The following is a 21,949-nucleotide window of genomic DNA, read 5'->3' as shown; positions in this document are numbered from 1 at the left end:
GCCATATTCTAGGCATCTAGTTACTGCAATTAACTTTTCCTAATTCAGCTTATACTTTGAACTTTTAAAGCTGGCAAGTCAAATAAATTTGGCATTTCTTAGATTAATAACATTACATTTCTAATACATCCTGCTTATTTAGGGTAAAGTTTCAGCAACAGATCTAATCATACAGTTTTTTCAGATCTCAAATTTTTTTTCTGAAGTTCAAACAAAGCACTGAATAATCTCTTTGTAGGAGAGCTAATAGTCTTGCGCTCTCCGGCCTCCCCTAGACCTCTTCACACCAGAGGCAGTTTACTAGGATTTAAGACAATGTCAGAAAATCATAGGTCAATCACAATTCATACTTAAGTAGCTATTTGACTCTGCTTAGCTGATACCAATGACAAGGAAGACTAACCATTGTGGGCTGCTTCACCACCAATCACCTGCCACTCCTGAAGCTGGAGCAGCATTCAAATGCAAATGAACACATTCTTTACCTAAAGACTCCTGGCCATTCACGGCCATTCACCAACATTCACGTAAACTTGTTACCATTACCATCTAGTTTCCGCCTCATGGCGGGGAATTTCAAGAGCTGCTTACAATGACTTGGGAAACCAGTTTTAATTTATCTCCACCACTTTTAAAACTTATTCTGTACCCAGAAAAGTGTTTTTAAGCACAGCCCAAAACTATGCGCACTCGTTTTGAACTGGCCTTTTCTCTTTACTGAGCACAGAGATTTGCCCTTGAGCTCTTCTCCGGTACCTGATGTCTCCAGGGACCAATGTCTCTATGCTGGCCCAGGCCCTTAGGGCCCAGGCCCCTGGGGCGAGGCTGCTTTGGCCACCCCAGCCACACTACTCAGGCTGCCCGAGGAGAAAGCGCGGGTCGCCCCAGCGGCTTCCCGGCTCCACTTCCCAGGCAGCCAGCAAATTAACCCAGGTGCCTGCTCCCCGAGCGAGGCCACCACTGCCCAGCCGCGCTCCAACGCGCAGACTGAGCCCCGCGGGAGCCCCCCCTCCGACCCAACGCCGCCAGGGGCCCCGCACCGCCACGCCGGCCACACTTCGCCGGCTCCATCCTGGGGCGCCATGTCGCCCACAGATACCAAACTCAGACCTGGGAAAGGCTCACTTTCCGCAGGTGAGGCAACGGCTCACGCCATTCCTCTCCCCATACGAGGGTCCCTCTCGGGCCCTCCCGGGAGGTCAGAACATCTTCTGATCCTCCTGCCCGTGGCCTTCATGGTGCGTCCACCAGGCATTTTCGGGCACCAATTCCACAAGGGGTTTTACTTCCCTCCAGAGCGCGCACACAAAAACACAGACACACACACACCTACCGCGGCCAGTCAGACTCTCCGGATCGGGTTTTCCCTAATGGTCCCGGGGATCCCGGACGAATTCCCCCATCTGTTATGCCCAGACTTCGTGATCCCCAAGGACCACCAGGGAGCCGAGTCCGATGCAATAAACAAAAGAGCCTGTACCATGCTAGCAATGGGCTCCTCCCACTCATGCCGGCAGCATGGCGGAAGAGAGCGAATTTCTTCCGGTCCAGGGGTTTTGAGGGCTAGGGATAACTCCGCCCTACGGGGCGGAGTTGGGAGCTCATCCTCACCCCGCCCTGCCCTTTCATTCCCCAAACCTATATGGGTAGAAGATGAGGAAGGAACCATCCATCTGTTTTTCTATGTTTTTGGCTCATCCCCACCAGTCGCCCTTCATTTTCTGGGGCACACAGAGTTGGTGTTTGCATAGCAAAAGCCCCACCAGCCTATGGAATGCTTCACCTTTACCTTAGATGGGTAGGGAGCAGGTTGAGATGATTACTATCTGATCCCCCAGTGAATTTTCCCCTTATTCTTGGTTTGCCAAAGCCAGTGGAGGAACAGAGATACACAGATGTCAAATTGACAAATGCAATTCCTTTTTCAAAGGATATGTGGTTTGCTAACCTTGGCAACAAGCAAGGTTGGCCTAATCCAAAATCAAGGACTCTCTGTTACTGCCTGTACCCTCCTATCTTCCAGTCAGCCTTTACCCAGCATCTAGATTGCACATCTTGGATGTCTGAGCTTGGTAAAGGGGTTTAAGTATGTCCCAGGGAGGCAATAAGGAAGGCTGCTCCTGTTGATAGTGAATGACCCAAAGGGCTTTGTCCTTCATAGCTGACTTCCTAACTTCTGTGCAGCTTCTCTTACATTTTACATCTCAGCCAGCTGGTAGCCTCAGCATCTCACAATGAGGCCGGTCTTAGCAAGGAGGGTGTTGCTTCCTTGATGTATCTCTGATAGGTGACAGTACCCATATAGGTGTTCTTCTTTCCAAGGACCCATCTACAGCTGTCCTCTGCTCCAATGACCAATTCTCCCTGGTCTCTTCTGCCTCTCCTCTCTATCCAAGGAGCCTGCAGAGTTACTGCCTGCTTTTGCTGTCACTTCAGCTGTGCTTTCCTCTTCCCTAGTTCCCAGGAACCCCAGTCCTTTGGCGATTATATTTTTAGAAAGACCCTGGGCTCTCCAGGAAATAGCCTCAGATTTCTGGAATGTTGGAGCTGACAAGGTAACACTCATACAGAGGCTCATAAATTTTCTGGCATATTAGAATCACTTGAGGAGCTTTAAAGACAGTTTCAATACCCAGGCTTCACCCTAGCCAGTAATTCAAAGAAAACTTTTTTTTTGTTTTATTTTTAAGTTTCCAGGCTGTGAGTCACCTCTTTGAACTGACCATCTCCACCACTGTGTGTGCGTGGTTTTTTAATGAAAAATGTAAGACATAGTAACAAAAGGTATAAAAATAATATCTTAGTCCAGCTTAAGAAAAAGAATATTATGAATACTGTGGAAGCCCCCTTACTCCACAGGTTTGTAAATTGTTCCTCAGAGTTTCAGGGAACCTGGGGAGTGCCTTAGAGGCCAGTTGGGTTGAGGGATGGGTGAAGGCAGTATGGCTGGGGTTCTTCTAGCCTTTTCCCTTGCTTCACCCAGAACAAAACAAATTTTATTGTTTCATACATGGAGGACCTATAAAAGAAATTTTATTGGGAAGAAGATTTAAAAGCCACTTATTTGTACCCTCACTAGTTCTGTTACAGAAAACCAAAGAACAAAGCAATACTTAGAGAGATGGAGTTCCATTTATTACGCGCGGGTCCAAGGAAAATGTCTCTCAAATTCTGGGCCCCAACATGCAGAAATTCTCCCTATTCATATATTTTTACCTTCTTTGTCTCCCAGATATGGAGTGTTCCACCCCTTTTGCAAGTTCTTAAAGGGCCCATATGTGCTGGGCCTTGAGACCTCAACCAGAGGCCTGGCCTGGCGCCAGCACTGATAACCTTGCCTGGGGAAGGTTTAATGTCCTCTCTGAAGTGGGAGTAGTCTTAGCAAGCAAGAATTTACAGAAGCCAAATAGCAGGGTTAAAATTTTAAACAGCAGTTTTCATATAAAATGGATGCTTCAGTTCTGTCTTTACCTTATCCTAAATAGTGGTTGTAGTGTAATAGATGAAAAAGCATGGAGGTAGGAATCAGCAGATGGGGCCTGCAGTTCCAGTTTTCTGTCCCCTCTTTAAGTCCTGGGTGCCCTTGGTCAAGTCATACCTCTCTGAACTCCAGGGCAGCTATGAGACATCCAGTGAGATATGGGTGTAAGAAGGCTTTCTAAACAATAAAGCTCTGTCCAGTGTCAAGGTGTTTTAATTCTAAACTGTGTGGTTGCTGTGCTTGTTCTCAGAGCCCAGAGGTTAGTTGTGGTTTTGACTACACTCATCCACTGGGTCTTAATGTGACCCAGGTGATGGGGTATGGAGGAGAGGTGATGGGGTACATTGTATAAGCAATAGTACGACATACTTTAATCAGCAATTTATTTTTTCTCTTTCCCTGGTACATAAAGAAGTGGACATTTTACAACTTGAGGCATCTTAGAGTCGCTGAAATTCATGAATTCTTCATTTCCCCCATGAGAGTTACCCACCTGACTAGAGAAAACCCCTTTGGGAAAACTTAAAAACAAATTTTTAGCATATAGCCTCATTTTAACACTACATCCAGCTTCTACCCAGGCCAGGTAAGTTTTCTGCTTCCTGACCCAAAGGGGGCCCACTTAATTGAGTTGTCTCTTGAGGCAGATGGTTTGTGGGACATGAGAGGAAGGAGGCAGAGTACACCTGCATAAGGTGGCCTAGCATGACAACTACTGGGTAGGGATGGAAGGTGGAGCAAGCCAGAGAGTTGGGGAGGAAGCCAGATAAGCCAGGTCCCCAGCAGCTCTGGTTTCTTTATTTTCCAACCACAGCCTGGCCAGACAGCTCAGCCTACTTCCCTGGGGAACTCCCAGGTCTAGTCATTGCCAGAGATGAGCTAGAAGGGAAGAAGGATGGGAAAGGAGCCCAGCCTGATCCAAACTTCCGGGGTTGATGTGAGTGGCTTTATGGCCCACAGAGAAGAAGACAATGATTTTCTCATATTTTCTAACAAGGTGCAAGAAGGATTAGTCAGTGGGCCTTCTAAAGAAAAGCACCACTTTAACCAAGCGTAGCCTAAGCCATGGACATTCACTGCAGTTGGAAATTACCACTAACCTTCTCTCAGTTCTGTCAGACACTCTAATTAAGCATGGTTCTTACAGCCTTTAGGCCAAACTCTTCCAGAAGGGGAACAAGTAACTCCGGTGGGATCCAGGGACATGGGCACAGGAAGCAGTTTTTAGACACCCCAACCCCCAACCCCAAGAGCTTAACAAGACATTATCAGCCAGGATTACAGCTGCCCTCATGTAACTGGGTTAAAGTGTTGGCCTACTTAGGCCCCTTCTGCAATAGCCTCTGTAAAAGCTGATGAGGCCGATTATGGGGCTATTTCTGAGCCCTAGTTGTGTACCCAGACGCCTGGGGACAGTCCTCCTGTGACAAAAAAGACAGTAACTAAGGCTGGACAACCAAGGACAGAGTCTTCTGACCTTGAAATCCATGCTATCAGACTTCATGTGCCCTTATGTAAGAAAGAGTCAAAGAACAAGTTTAAATCTCTAGATTTTGAACTTCAAGAATCAAACCAGCTAGCCCTGGCTGGGTGGCTCACTTTGTTGGAGCATTGTCCCAAGCAACAAAAGGTTGCAGGTTCAAGTCCCAGTCAGTGCATATCCCTAGCTTGCAGGTTTGATTTTCTGGTTGGGGTGTGTACTGAAAGTGACTGATAGATGTTTCTCTCATATCCATTTTTCTGTCTCTCTTCCTTCTCTCTCTCTCTCTCTCAAATCAATAAAAACATATCCTTGGGAAGGATGAAAAAAAAAAAAAAAAAAGAATCAACCAACTAATCAGTTTACAGGGCAACACCTTATCCTATGTCTTTACCATCTCCAGCCCTACAAAGAGATAGTGGATGGTCAAAATGAAGTCTTCAATTTAGTAACTAGCCTCCACTAAGTAGATTCTGTGCACTTAAAGCAGATTATTATTTAACCTCTCTGGGCCTCAGTTTGCTCATCTATAAAATAGCAATAATAACAGTACCTACTTCATAGAACTGGTGTGAGGACTGAATACATAAAGCACTTATCACAGTGGTTGGCACATTGTAAGAATCGTTTACATAAATGTTAGATGTCACTACTACCGCCATTACCATCACCACTGCTACCATCATTGTCACCATTATCCTCATCCTATCAGGACAGTAGAGTGAAGTATAAAAAGTTCTGTCTCTGGAGCCTGAAAAATGTGGTTTAAATTCTGACTGGTGACATTTGATAACTGGTAGTTTTTTGAACTCCATTCTTGTTCTATAAAATGGAAAATTCATAAAGCTGTTGAAAAGTGTATCACATGGTCCTTAGCTCACATGTGTGCTCACTAAATGTTGTCTATTTAATTAATTAAAAAGGGGTGATTAAGATCAGTGGTTTCCAAAGCTGGTGGGGAGGGAAGGATGATTATGTGGAGCACAGATGGATATTTAGGGCAGTGAAAGTGCTCTGTATGATATTATGATGAATACATTTCATTATATATTTATCAAAACCCTTAATCTGTACAATATCAAGAGTAAACTCTAATGTAAACCATAGGCTTTGGATGATGATGATGTATCAATGGAGGTTGACTGATTGCAACAAATGTACCACTCTGGTGTGGGGGGATGTTGATAGTAGGGGAGGCTGTCTGGAGAAAGGCAGGGATCAGGGAGTACATGTAAACTGTACTTTTTGCTCAACTTTGCCATGAGCATAAAATTGTTCTAAAATTACAGTTCATTTAAAAAGAAAAGAAAGAAAGAAAACACAAAAGTGATCAAACTAGATTGTTATAAATTTGTGATGTTAATTACAATCCCCATGGTAACCTCTAAGAAAATAAATAAAACACAAAAAAAGGAAATGAAGAATGAATCAAAATGGTGCATTAGAAAAAATGCAAAAACACAAAAGAATGCATTATTAGAAGAATTGTGGAACAAAATAGATATTTATTTTCTACATAAGTATCACAATGGCAGAAAAAAGGCTTTCATTATAAGTGATCACTTTAAAAGTAAATAGATTACATCCAACAATGAGAAGACAGATATTGGAACCCAGCCAGATAGCTGTTTGTTGGAACATCATCCCATACACCAAAAGGTTGTGGATTCTATTCATGGTGAGCGCACATACCTAGGTTGTGGGTTTGGTCCACAGAGGCAGCCAATTGATGTTTCTCTTTCATCATTGAAGTTTCTATATCTCTCTTCCTCTCTCTTTAAAAAATAGTGAAAATGTGTCCTTCGGTGAGGATTAAAAAAAAAATAAAAAATGAAACTTTAAAAAAGGCAGATATTGGCAAAATGGGTTTTAAAAAGGCATGATTTGCTGAAACCGATTTGGCTCAGTGGGTAGAGCTTCGGCCTGTGGATTGAAAGGTCCCAGGTTCAATTCTGGTCAAGGGCATGTACCTTGGTTGTGGGCACGTCCCCAGTAGGAGGTGTGCAAGAGGCAGCTGATTAATGTTTCTCTTTCATCAATGTTTCTAACTCTCTATCCCTCTCTCTTCCTCTCTGTGAAAAATCAATAAAATATCTTAAAAAAATAAAAATAAATAAAAAGGCATGATTTAACTACATGCTGGTTACAAGAGACTCAATTTAGATGCAAAGATACAAATATATTAAAAGTGAAAGAATGGGTAAAGTAGTAACCAAAAGAGTTAGGATGGTTAAATAATACCAGGCAAATAGATATTAAGTGAAAAAAAATTATAAAGAAGACAAAGAAGGGCATTTTTATTGATAAAATACTTGATTTATCAGGAAGATATAATAATTTATAAACATATACATACCAAATAACAGCTCTAAAAGATATGAAGGAAACATTGATGGATCTGGAAGAAGAAATAGACAGTTCTGCCATAATAGTTGGAGACTTTTATATCCCACTTTAAGTAATGGATAGAGCATTCAGACAATAGGTCCATAAAGAATAGAAGACAATACTATCAACTAATTAGACCTAAAAGACATTTATAGAATATTCTACCCAACAAGAGCAAAGCATACATTCTTCTCAAGTGTACATGGAACATTCTCCAGGATAGACTATATGTTAGACCATAAAACAATTCTCAATAAGCTTTAAAAGATTTGAATCAAATTATCTTCTCTGAGCAAATGGAATACAGCTAGAAATCAATAATAGAAAGAAAACTAAAAATAAAAAAAATCAATATGAGGAAATTAAACAGCATACTCTTAAACAACCAATTGGGTTAAAGCACTAGGAAAAGAAAAAAGCACTAGGAAAAACTGTAATATTCATTGAGATCAGTGAAAATGAAAATACAATATACCAAACTTGATGAAATCAGTGCTCAGAGTTAAATTTGTAGCTGTAAGCATCTGCATTAAAAATGAAGCTGTGAAATCAACACCCAACTTTATGTGAACTAATAAAAGAAGAGCAAACTAAATCTAAAGCTAACAGAAGGAAGGAAACAATAAAGATTAGAGCAGAGATAAATGGTATAGGGGGGAAAAATAAAATCAATCAAACAAATAGTTTGTTCTTTAAACAGATCAACAAAATTGATCTAAAGATCTTTAGACTTTAAGAAAAAAGAAGACACAAATAACTAAAATAGAAAATGAAATCAGGGATGTTACCACCAACCTTACAAAAATTAAAAGGATTATAAGAGAATATTATAAGCAGCTGTATGCCAACAATTAGATAAATCTTGCTGAAATGGAGAAGTCTCTAGAAACACCGAAATTGCCAAAACTGACTCTAGTTATGTTCCACAGAAAATAGAAAATCTGAACAGACATATAACAAGAGTTTGAATCAGTAATAAAAAACTTCCCAACTGCCCTGGCCAGTGATGCTCAGTAATTAGAACATTGCCCCACACACAGATTCCCCGTCAAGGGCACACACCAGGGTTGCAGGTTCAATCCCTGGTCCCAGTCAGAGTACATGTGGAAGCTACCAATCCACTTCTCTCTCACATTCATGTTTTGTTTTTTTTTCTCTCTCTCAACACACACACACACACACACACACACACACAACTTCCCAACTAACAGGGTCCATTGGTGAATTCTGCCAAATATGTAAATATTTAACACTAGTCCTATTCAAATTCCTCCAAAAATAGAAGAGGAAAGGACAATTTCCAACACATTCTATAAGGCCAACATTACCTTGATACCAAAGCCAATGATATAAGAAAAAAAAAACTACTGACCTCTATCCTTTATGAGTACAGATACAAGAATCCTCAACAAAATATCAGCAAACTGAATCCAACAGCACATTAGAGGATTATACACCATGACCAAATGGGATTTATCCCAAAAAATATAAGGGTGACTCAACAAGACAATAAACTAATGCAGTACACCACATTAATAGAACAGAGGAGGAAATGATCTTTTCAATAGACACAGAAAAAGCATTTGACAAACATCAACACCCTTAGCAAGCTAGGAATAGAAAGCAAGTTCCTTAATGTGATAAAGGACATATATGTAAAGCCCACAGCTAACATCATACTAATTGGTGAAAGACGGTAAGTTTTCCTCCTGAGACTATTATAGAAACAAGAATGTCTGCTTTCACCTCTGCTATTCAACATTGTTTAAGTTCTAGCTAGAACAATTAAGCAAAAGAAAGAAATCAAAGGTATCCAAATTAGGAAGAAGTAAAACTATATTTATAGATGATTTTATTGGGGGTGGTGCCAAAAGTAGATTTATAGTTGTGAGCATGCCTAAGAGTTTATTCTTGTATTATTATTTATTATTATATTATTTTTTACATGAACCACTATAAACCTACTTTTGCCCACACATATCTATATATAGTGAATAGTATCTCCATTAAATTCACACACAAAAAACTAATACAATTGAATGCACACACACACAAAAACTACTAGAGCTAATAAAGTTTCAGGGTATAAGATCAACAACAAAAATTAGTTGTGTTTCTGTATGCCAGTAATGGACAAAATGAAGAGAAAGTTAAGAAAACAATTCTATTTGGAATAGCATCCAAAAGAATAAATTTAGCCTAGGAGTTCAAAAAGCTTATATATTGAAAGGTACAAAATATTTCTGAAAGATATTAGACTTAAATAAATGGAAAGGCAGCTTATGCTCATGGGTTATAAGACATAATATTGTTAAGATTCCAATGTGCTGCATAATGATGGATGTGCAGTCAGTGACGAATTGCATATATATATATATATATATATATATATATATATATATATATATATATCTCAGTGATATACAATATAGCCTCCGTGTATGGTAGGCTACACTACCTAGATTTTTGTAAGTGCAGTCTATGATGTTTTCACAATGGTGAAATGATCTAAGGATGGGTTTGTCAGAATGTTTCCCCATTGTTAAGTGGTGCCTAAAATTATCTACAGATTCATTGCAATCCCTATAAAAATTGCTTTTTTTTTTTTTTTTGCAAAAATGGGAAGCCAATCCTCAAATTTATAAGGAATCTCAAGTATCCTTGAATAGCCTAAACAATAGTGAGAAAGAAAAGCAAGGCAGGAAGACACACTTCCAATTTCAAAACCTACTACCAGCTAAAGTAATCAAAACAAGGTTGTACTGGCAGAAGGATAGACATATAGATCAATAAAATAGAATTGAAAGTCCAGAAATAAACCCAAATCTCTGTGAATTGATTTTCAACCAGGGTACCAAGACCATTCAGGGGCAGAAAGAACAGTCTTTTCAACAAATGATATTAGGACAAATGAATAGTCACATTTAAAAAAATCCAATTGGACTCCAATCTCATACCAAACAAAAATTAACTCAAAATTGATCAACAACCTAAGTATAAGGGCTAAAATTATTCAAAGAAAACATAGGGGTAAATATTTATGATCCAGAGAGAAATCCAGAATTTATGGATTCTCAGATTTCACACCTAAAACGAGCAACAAAAGAAAAAATAGATAAATTGGACTTCACAAAATTAAAAATATTTGTTCATTACAGGACATTATCAAGGATGTGAAAAAGGCTAACTATAGAATGGAGAAAATATTTTCAAATCATTTACCTGATAAGAATTTAATATCTTGGCCGGGATCGGTTTGGCTCAGTGGATAGAGCGTCGGCCTGCGGACTGAAAGGTCATGGGTTCGATTCTGAGCAAAGACATGTACCTTGGTTGCGGGCACATCCCCGGTGGAGGGTGTGCAAGAGGCAGCTGATCGATGATTCTCTCTCATCGATGTTTCTAACTATCTCTCTCTCTTCCTCTCTGTGAAAAATCAATAAAATATATTTAAAAAAAAGAATTTAATATCTTGAATATATTTTAAAAATCTTACAATTCAACAACAAAAAGACAAGTAACCCAATACAAAACTTGGCAACAGACCTGAATAGACATTTTTTCCAAAAGGTCTTTATAATAAACACACAAGATTTTCAACATCCCGGTGATTAAAGAAATGCAATTCAAAACCCCAATGAGATTGTATTTCACACTCACTAGAATAACTATATCCAAAAAGACATATAATAACAAGTATTGGTGAGAATGTGGAGAAATTGGAAACTTCATCCATTACTGGTGGGAATGTAAAATAGTGCATGCAGTCCCTATGAAAACAATTTGATGGTTTCTTAAAAAAAAGCTAAGCAGAATTACCATATGACTCAGCAATTCCATCCAATAAAATGGAAACATATATCCACACAGACACTTATACACAAATGTTTATGTAGCATTATTCATAAAAACCAAATATTTGAAAAAGCCCAATGACCATCAATGGATGTATGAATAAACAAACTGTGGTATATACATGTGATGAAATATTGTTCAGCCATAAAAAGGAATGAAGTAAACATGCTTCAACTTGGGTGAACCTTGAAAACATGCTATGTAAAAGAAGCCAGTAACAAAAGATCACTCATTGTATGACTCCAATTGTATGATACATCTAGATTAAGCAAATTCAGGAAAACAAATATTAGAGGTTACAAGGGAGGAATGGGGAGCAACCTCTTAATGGGGATAGGGTGTTTTTATGGGATAATGAAAAAAATTTAAAACTAGAGAGAACTAGTGGTTGTACAACATGGTGAATACACCCAATACCACTGAACTGTATGTTTTAAAGTGGTCAATTGTATGTTATGTGAATTTCACCTCAATAAAAGAAAATGTCAAAAAAAAAAGGAGGTGGAAAGAAAGGAATTTCTTTTTAACTTTTAAGTGCCCTGTGTACCCCGTTTGCAGAACTCACTTTTTAACCTTCTCTAGCCTAAAGGATGTTGTCTCCCTTTCACAGCCAAGGGCTGACTATTAGCAATTTCTATGTGACCTTCCTCAAGGCCAGATATTCTTCTGGAATGGTACAAACCCAAGTGGGGTAGAAAGGGGCGATTATTCCCATTTACTCAGGAACAATCACATCCTGTTTGAATAACCAGATTAACACCTTGTTCCCCTTTAAAATTCCATCATTCATGAGTGAGACGGAGCACATATGCTAGGCCAGATAAACAAGAACCAAGTCACCAAGAGGCATGGTTTCATATACAGAGGTCACTATGGACACCCACCACTGTCCCATACCACAAGTGTGGGAAAGGGGCCATTGCTGAGGCCTATGCCAGCAGGGTGGCAATGTGTTCATGCAGAGTTCCTGGAATTCATTTGAATGTTTGAAGTAGAGAAAGTTTAGGGAAATGTTTGCATTACTCACACTGGTATTGTCCTTCAAAAAAGATGGGGGTTTCCCACACTTTCCAGTCCAAAATAACCTTTGTATTCTGCCAGGATTATGTGGGAATGGGAACTATGACTGCCCCATCTAGCTGTCTGGGCAATTCTATCTCCCATGCTGATATACACAAATCCGCTTACATATGTTGACACACACAGTAACCTTGGATCAATCCAGAATACCATTTAGATGGAAATGCTAGTTTGATGAAAAGGGACTATAGAAACTCATTTCAAATCTGCCTGTGTTCAGACAATGGTTACAACTCTCAGCAGCTTCCTTTCAGTTAAAACATGTGATTTAAACATTCTATTGTGTGCTAGATGTGTTTCCTGTTTTACAATACCAACTTTAATACTGCCTTCCTGCCTTTCTTAGGTCGCAAGTGATTCAGAAAGTTACTCTGATTCCCCTCTTTGGATGGTATACCCCTACTATTCTTTCCTCCTCCTACCCCATAAATGGATCCCCTTCCATGGGATAATTTTCCAACCAATAGACATGATATAAATTTTCTTTTCCTCAGGCCTCAAAGAAGCTTCTTAGAGAAATGTGCCTAGTATCCACCTGTGCTCTTCTCTCTCTTCTGGACACGGGAAGGGCCTGATGCCCTTTAGAGGGCAGTTTTGCAGTGAGAAACACAACTTTCAGCCATTAAATACCATTCTGTACATACATAAATATGTTGCTTCTACAATCACGTAATTTCTCTTCCAAACACCTTGCACATTCCCCCAGATAGGGAGCAAGATAGCCACATTGTAAGAACAGAAACAATCTCTTCCTCCACTCACCAAGTTATGACCATGCCCGATGCAGGGTAGTTTTTGCTGCTGGCATGTTGGAAGGCCAAAGAAATGCCACTTCCCAACATGGGCAGCCAAACCCTGCTCTAATGTCACTCTGAAGTGGAAGCCATTTAAGTAAACCCATGTAAATCCAGGCTGATGGTGCCTGGGCCCTAGTGTGAATGACTTTTCCCAAACAGAACTAACTTGTATGCCTCTCACAATGCTTAGCTTAGAGTAGACTGTTAATCTGTGTTATAAAAATTATACTATATTCATTCTGTAACCAAGCACAGTGTCATGCCCCTTGGGGTACAGACACTCAATAAATATTGATGGATCCAGTTGAGCCTGACATTTGGGAGGAAAAGGCCAAAATGGAAAAGATGAAATGATGGCTTGCCAAAGCCTCTCAAAATAAGTAGGCATGTGGGGACTCTAGCAGTGGTTTTCAGATTGTCCTGTGGGACCTGGCATTCTTTTGGCACTGATCCAAGTTTCCATAAACATTTGATTCAAAAAAGTGTGTGGTTTAAATGTATAATATCTATAAACTGTAATAAAACACACACACACACACAAAATACCTAACAGAAACACCTCATGTGTTACATTCTGAATGGCAACTGAAGACCACCAATGGTCTTAGCAGCAGCCTTTGGGTTGACTTATTTCTGTTGAAATCTCAGGAGGAATGCTTCTCTTGCCTGAACTTCTTGTAGACCTTCTCAGGTCTCCTTCAGGAGGCTAAGTGCACCAGAATTTTGTATATCCACTCTCATAAAACAACATAAGTGAAATATCACCTCTTCGATGCAAATTAGGACCTTCTTGCTGTAGTACAGCCAAAACCAATCTATATATATAATATAAAAGCTTAAGTGACCAGCCAACCAGATGACCGGCTGGTAGCTATGATACACAATGACCACTTGGGAGCAGACACTCAACGCACAGGCATGGAAACATGGAACAGACTGATGACTCTCAGAGGGAACAGAGGAGGGTGGAAAGAGATTAACCAAAGATCTAGTATATACTTACTAGAGGACTGGTGCACAGATTTGTGCACCGTGGGATCCCTCAGCCTGGCCTGTGGGAATCAGGCTGAAACTGGCTCTCTGACATCCCCGAGGGGTATTGGATTGCAAGAGGGTGCAGGCCAGGCTGAGGGACCCCACCAGTACAGGAATATGTGCACCAGGCCTCTAGTACAGGAATAGAGACTATAACTGCAATTGTCATCAATTACCCCCAATTGCAAAATTTTAGTCATTAAAATAGTGTCATCATTCTCATTAACTTTGTAAGTAATTGCTACGTTTGCACTTTATAACAATGAGATACTGCATTTAATCTAATATTTTTAACATATTGAAGGACCAGCTAAGATTTTGATTTAAAAAGCAAAAAGGTTCACCATGGAGGAAGACCAAAGGCTGAACAAATTACCAGTCCCTTGTGACTTGCCTGAGACTTTATTAAATGGGAGTATGGGCTCAAGGACTCCAGGGCAGGCAATGAGCATAGAGGCATGTAATGCAGCCACTGTCCAACTGCCCAGTGCGTGCTCCAGACTGAGATCATCCTACATCTAACCTAATGCAATCACCTGTCATGATGGAAATCAGCAAGTGCATGCCCCCCACCAGCCCTCTGGGTCAGTCCATTTATACAATTTAAGATGCACAGTCAATACACTATGAATATAATATATTAAAAGTCATTTTAAACACAGATATAATTAAGTTCTTGGGAGATCAGCTAGTTTCAAACAGCGCTTATGACCCAAGGCAGTTTCCTCTGATTCTTGAAAGATTTCTTTCAACAGGTTTGGGGTTTGGAACAGGAGATTGAACCATGGGCAACAGGAGCATGGAAGGCTTTTTAATGTAGTGGAAAAAATAGTATGCCCAAGGTCTGCTTCAGTTGTATCTACCCACTAAATTATTCCTCCTGCAAGTGAGAAACCTGGGCAAATAGATAGGAAGCCATCAGAGCTTATTTAGCCCAAATCCACACTTGCCTTAGCTCATGGTCAGAGATGCACAGGGTGGGAAAAGCCATCCTCTGAATGGGCTGTCATTCACTGATTCGCCTGACTGGTAGCTTTGAATCCAGTTGTGATATCCTCACAGCATACTTTCCCCAACTCACTCTGAAAGCATTCTTTGGATATGGCAGTATTTTCCACCAATAGAGAGCCACCGTCTCATCCCTCACAGCCCCGCTTGTCCTCTGAAGCAGTGAGCTATTTAAAAGGTGCTAGTGGGGCATGGAATCTAAAGAAGAAATGCTTAAACTCTGGAAAAATTTAGGTAGGTATAGTGTGATTACTGAAGTTGAAATCTGTCCAGGCCACTGAGTTAACCACCAATGCTATAAAAATGAATGCTGTGGACTCATTAAATTACTTCATTCTACCTGAACCTATTAATATTGTCTAAATTATTTTTAAAATCCTATGTATCATTAAACATGAACGATGAAACTGGGTAAACCTTGAGCAGATGGCAGCCTTAATGGAGCACTATTCAAACCACAATCGTACTCTAGAATCTGAGATGGCTGGTTTTAGTTACAGATTGATATAAGCACATGTTATAAAATTCTGAGTCATCAAATTCACATGGAAAATGGAGCATTGGAGCAATGTAACAGAAAAGTGCCCTGCATATATTCACTAGCAATTAATCCTGAAATATTCATGATGAAACTGAGACAGCAAATGATTTAGAAAAAGCAAAAGTATTTCAACAATGTCCTTGGTAGCCTTTCCATAGAGAGAAGGCAACAGCTGATAGTGGTAGCCCAGAAAGAGATTCCTTTCTTGCTGCAGACTCTTCTCTGGCCCTTGAAAGTCAGGAGCACCAGTTGCCCTGCCATATTTCGAGGTTTCCCAAGTTGTGAACAGAGTTCATCTCATCCCAGTCTGGAAATGGAAAAGTAACAGGTAATAAGTTTAACTCTGTGGTATGCCTATTGTGTGTATGAAAGTGTACCAGCTCTGAGTGGCCATATTTTGGGTATTTTCAGATTCTGACCTGTAGTGAGAAAATGGCAAAGCCTTGATGGCAAAAGAAAGGCTTCCCACCTCATCAGATGGTTTCACTGAATGTCCCTGAACCAGCTTACAAAGGGGAAACACTGATTTGGAAGAAACTTGGAGTGGGTTTAAGCAGAGTTAAGCTGTCCCAGAAATTCAAGTTGGATGCTTGTCTCAGGTCCGTGACTAGCATAGACCATCCAGTAAAGGCTAGCCTATCTCACCAAGCCAGGTTTCAGGACTAGACAAACTGAAAAAGGCAAATGATATGGTAGGGAACAGCTGAAGGCAGGTGAGGTATTTTCAAAGTGTTAGTTTGGAAATAAATCAATGCCAGTTCCAAAGTATATTATTTCAAAGTCTTCCACTGTGAGTGTTTTAGTAAGAAGTACCCACGGGATCAATATCCAGTGAGGCAGATTAAAGGAAGAAACAACAAATGGTAACTCAGTTTTAACATTTTATTGGGTAAATGAGTTTAAAGGTAATAACAATAGTGTCAAAACTACTACAATATCTTTCCACAGCCATACCTTACAGACCCACATAAACCTTCTCATTTTATTTTGCTCTTTTATATTTTAAAGCCAAACATGTCATATAAAATGCCCATTTCCAATAGTTTCTTCAAACTACTAAGCAATTAAATGTGGAAGGAAGGAGGATCTAGTTACACTTGAAGGGATTTCAGGTAATCTCTGATGTCTTACTATAATCAAAAAGCAGATTCCTAAGAAAGAAGGAAAAGAAAAGCTACACCAGGTAGCTTTTGCTCATTACAAATCTCACCATGACATCACCAAAAACTCATTATGCTGGTGACCAATTCAAAGTGATTTTGGGGAACATATAAAACACTAAAATAACTTAGAAACTAGATCCAAATATTTCAAAAGTAATCAACTTTGATATACAAAAACAGTCAGAGGTGGTTACAAAAGTGTTTTCTCAGTGCGTCTATGTACCAGCGCAGTTACTGGGTCCAGAGCAAAATAAAAGGTTTATTTTCTTCTGAAACAGTAATAAAAAACAAGGAAAACATATCTTTGTATATAAAGGATCAATGCTGGTCTTAAGAATAATGTAATCAGAAACCCTTAAATCGAGAGGCACACAACAGGTTTCCGTTTTTAAAAAATAAAAGGAAAGTCACCAGTTTATTTAAATTGAGGAGGTTCTCACACCCCCAAATAAACTTAATTCAATTTAATATCACTAGCAAAAATCACTTAGAAACTGTACAAAAATAAAAAAAGTTAACACATTTAATCCTGCAAGGTTTTTGTAAGGACTGGAAGGCAGGCTTTTGGAGCAGCATTTGGGCATGGCTGGGGGCTTCTTTGGTTTGATCTAACACATGTAAGAGATGGAACCTATTCCAGATGACAGTTTCAAATTGCCTGCACATTTGAAGACATGAAAAGAGGCCAGTACACAAACTTCTGGTGTGCTGGGTATTGGGACTGTATGCATGGTACTGCAAATCTTACAATTCTTTAAGCGGGATGGGGGGAAAAGAACAAGCCTTGCACTTCCTCCATTAATCACACCGACCTCTTATGGTAGGGGAGACTAGAAAAGGTAGTAGCACATTCTTGTGCAGTCAGAAGGCCACTTAATGAGGGGGGAGAAATTGTTCTTTTAGAATCTGGTACCTGGCTGACCTTATTTAAGGACAAGAAAATCCTTCCAGAAATGGAAGCCTTTCGCTACATACCAAAGTAAAATGCGTACAATTTTCCAAGAGGAAAAATACCCAGTTGCATTTGAAAATGGAAAACATAAATGGAACTAATTAACATTTAAAAGGGGGGCTATGTAAACTTTGTGTTACTCAAATGAAGTTCAAGTATTACGTCTGAGCTGTTTAAAGATCACTGAATTTATACAATATACTGGTGATGAGTGCAATTCACATTTGTGTTTCTGAACAAATAAACCACAACTGGCTAAGAACACAACCTGTGCAATTAGAATCTTTGTCAGAGTTAAAAACACATGCTACATATTTCAACATGTTCAAAGTTAATTCAAACCACATATTTAACATTTTGTAATATATGACAAAGGTGAAAGGGTCTAACATTTGTTTCTTTGAAGCACACCATTACAGTTTGTAGAATACCCTTTACACTACAAAGTCTCGAGACAAAACTGCACTTGTGCATTAATTTGAATACAAAAGGAGACAAAACTATCCTTTTCCCCCAAGCCATGGTGGGAAATATTGCTGACTGAGTCCTCTGAAGCCTGCAGGATGGTTATTTCTTCAGTATAACATTATTACACTGGTAAGAAAATCTGTATAACATCTGCATATATCAAGAAATTTAAAAAATCTGATATGATTTTAGAGTCCGCATGACCAGTCACATGACCTGCTCAAGATTGATTAGCACCGTTAAATACATAAACACACACATATGTATGTATGTATATATGTATATGTATACATACAAATAGGTATGTAATAGATCTTTTCTTTAGAAAAAAATTCTAACCATGAGCTCAATCAGGATGAGGAGCCTGTTGAACTGATGAGATGATGGATAAGATGGATCAATATTGGTCTCTTTTGTCTCTCCTCAGTTTGTTTTATTTACTTTTTTGCAGCAGACAATATCATTCAGCTTGTGCTCAGTTTCCCTATAAGGGCAAGAAAAGTTTCCATCAGGTAGCCACTTGTTTTTATACTGAAAGACTAATCTGCTCCAAAATGCTCCCATGTAGAAATGAAAGGATTCAAAATCCATTCTAAAACCCAACAGCTAGCTGTCTAAATCTCTAGGTTCAATGGAACTGGCTACCGAGATTGCATTTCAGGCCAACAATTGGCTTCTTAGTTAAGGCATCGCAACTGAAAATGGTTGTTTCAACAATGGATGCTATGGATGAAGGAATACCAACAAACTTCAAAGAACTCTCATCAAAAACTAAAACAGTTTGATTTGCCACAATGAATTTAGCCAATTATTTCACAAACTAGAAAAGGGTTTTTGAATTCCGAACTATCAGTTGTCACTTGCCACAGCAACTATATGTATAAGCTGTGCCATTTGATATTCAGTGACATCCCATATTTTAAACTATATATTTGCACCATACTTAAATTCATCACTTGATATATTGGTTTCCTGTTTGAAAAAAATATATTTACACACACACACACACACACACACACACACACACACATTTTCTACCATAAAAATGAAGGTAATCTTTCTCCAAAATCCTGTCATTTTTCTTGGGGATATACACATGGACCTCCTATTGACATTAGGAATTCTCTCTGTATATATCATGGGAAGAGAAGCCTTGCAAATGATCTCAACTCTAACAACTACATCGCATCTAAATGCCAACTCAATTTTTACAGCTGTAACATAGCATCAACATAGTAAATGTGTTTCTATCAAAAGTATGTAGTGCAGAAAGAGATTCAAGCTATTCTGTAGTATTTCTAAAACTCCAGTATTGTTCCCATTACAAACATCTGAAATCATGGCAAATATGAACTTTTGTTTTACTAGATTATCTTTACCATTTCTTCCAATGGTAGCTAAAATTGTCTCTGGCCAATCATGACTTATTGAAAAGTAAACTTCACAAATTTAAATTAATACATAATAGACACATGTTTCTTTTTGGTTATTCGCTCAAAATAATTATTTCAGCTTAAAAAAATATTTAAGAGTAAAGAATTTGTCTAATCTGTTGTTTTACAACATAGAAACAATAAAATTTTACAAGAATATTTCTCTAAATTGCCTTTTTTCTACCCCCCTCTTAATTCCACTTAATTATATTCTTCTCAAAGGCACTAAATTCTGTATCTGGTCTCTTCCTGATATTTGCTGCTTTTCAAAAACAATTCTATAGCATATTTGAAAGGTAGCTTGTACTTTCTTAAAACAGTGTTTTAGTTTGTAAGTTGGTTCTATAAAGTGATGAGGCAATCTCTCCTATGATAACCAACACAATAGGCATAAATGATTTCTCACTCTCTGTGACAAGCCCTATCATGGACCTTCAAATGTTCTATACTAGAACTAAAGTTCATATATTTTAACCATGGGAAAAACATATACTTAAGGAGTGGAGACCCACATACTAAGCTCCATAGCAAAATTAATTTTAGACAAATTCAAGAATAATACACAAATACCTGAATTTCATATGAATTACTCCCAAACTCAGCTATGAAAAATTATCTGTCTTATTGAGGAAAACTAAAGAAAAACCTAAATAAAATCCTTAAAAACTGTATAATTTCTTCCATCCATAGTCAAAGAAGAAAAAGGGGGAGGAAGGAAGAGAAGCAAGAAAGAAAAAAAACAGGAAAGGAAAGCAAGATAGACAGAAAGATAGAAATCTGATTGACATAGCAAAGCAGAATTCTATATAATGTTGTAAGGAAAGAAATTCCCCAAATGATATATGCTGCAAAAAAAAATCAAAAAAAAATCAATGACCTAAAATAATAAAAGTGGATCTTCTTAACAAATACCATTTTCCTACCCGTTACCATGATGATCTTAATTGACTATGTTGAAGGTTCACCATGGCAACGGAAACTATCATCATAAAATGGTACAGTAAAAGAGATAGCTAGACCAAGAAGGGGCAGGGTCTCCTGGGAAGAGGTCTGCAGAGAGGCCCAGTGACTGGTTGTGCGGCTCAGTGTCAGGAATAATGGTTGTATGGTGGAAGGGGATGCCCAATGCCATTTTGGAAATGATGATGCTGGCGATGAGCAAGGTATTCAGCATAGCTCAGGGTCATCTTTTCACTACGGTACCTGAAAGAAATTCAGGGAAGAGACAAAGTCAACATTCAAAAATAGATGACATGACAGTATCAGAGCTAGGAGATAATTTTACAGGTCAGGAAACAGACCCAGAGAGGAGATGTCTTGCCCAGTGTCACACAGCTAATAAGTAGCAAAGCTGAGATCAGAACCCAGGAATCCAGAATCTGAGTCCAGTGCTCTTTCCACTCTACTACTCCTTCAAATAGTTCTACAAATTATACTGCCTTCTGATCCACAATTTGTTAACAGAAAGGAACAGAGAAAAGGCAACCAATTACCATCATGTATGCAACTCACTCAGTTGACTAATTTTTTTTTTCTGGGATCATCCTTGCTCCCTCCTTTACCATTCCTTTCCCTCTGTCCACACATCTACTCAGATTTTACCATTAAGTAAAAACAGTAACAACAAAAAGCTTTACTTAATCCTGGTATCCCAAACTCTCTTTTCCCTCATTTCTAGCTTTTTCATTGCCACACTTCTCAGGAGCAATTAATGTGTACTTTCTCACACTACCCCTTAGCTCAATGCATCTTGGCTCCACAGAGAATGCTCTTTCAGAAGGCCACTCTTCCTCCTGCTTGACATTCCCATTATGTTACTGCTTAGGACTACCATTTTGAAGTTCTCTTGTGCCATGGGTTCTACAAATACACACTCCTTGGTTTCTCCCCCTGCCACTCAGACTGTTCCTTATGGCTACTCATCCTACATCTGCCTTGTAGGCTTTTCCTACATTTCTACCTTTAGTCCTTTTGACCCTATCGTCTGTCCCTGCTCAATGAACCCTATCCTCAGGTTCAACTACGTCCTCTTTACAGATGATCCCAGTCACAATCTCTGTCCATGAGTCTACACATGCACATTCATAACCTACTGGGCATTAATATACAGATATCCCAGGAAGAACTTGAAATCCAGAATCAATGCATAAATATGATTCTCCTTTTGTGGTTCCTCTCTTAGTTGAAGGGATCATCTTGGTCCCTTCTATCTACACTAAAGCCTTGATTTGTTCTTTCTTCTGAAAGATGACTAAGTCCTTTCATTTT

The 21,949-nt window shown here is 39.1% G+C and overlaps 1 protein-coding gene across 3 annotated transcripts in view; it reads right to left on the bottom strand.

Moving 5' to 3' along the window:
- Positions 1 to 1,313: 1,313 nt before the first annotated feature.
- AMMECR1 (AMMECR nuclear protein 1) overlaps positions 1,314 to 21,949 on the bottom strand; it is a 147,599-nt gene continuing 126,963 nt past the window's right edge. For 2 of the 3 annotated variants that reach the window (XM_036454479.2, XM_036454480.2), the window contains one exon: positions 16,534 to 20,884. In XM_036454479.2, the coding sequence (XP_036310372.1) occupies positions 20,770 to 20,884 (115 nt within the window). In that variant the 3' untranslated portion in view covers positions 16,534 to 20,769. Of the gene's footprint in view, positions 1,330 to 16,533; positions 20,885 to 21,949 lie in introns of those variants that run through there. The other variant, XR_004990825.2, reaches the window with a different exon arrangement.

This window comes from Pipistrellus kuhlii, unplaced genomic scaffold (assembly GCF_014108245.1).
Source record: "Pipistrellus kuhlii isolate mPipKuh1 unplaced genomic scaffold, mPipKuh1.p scaffold_m20_p_29, whole genome shotgun sequence".
Taxonomy (NCBI): domain Eukaryota; kingdom Metazoa; phylum Chordata; class Mammalia; order Chiroptera; family Vespertilionidae; genus Pipistrellus; species Pipistrellus kuhlii.
The sequence above is the reverse complement of the archived record's forward strand: the minus strand, read 5'-3'. Positions and strand labels throughout refer to the sequence as shown.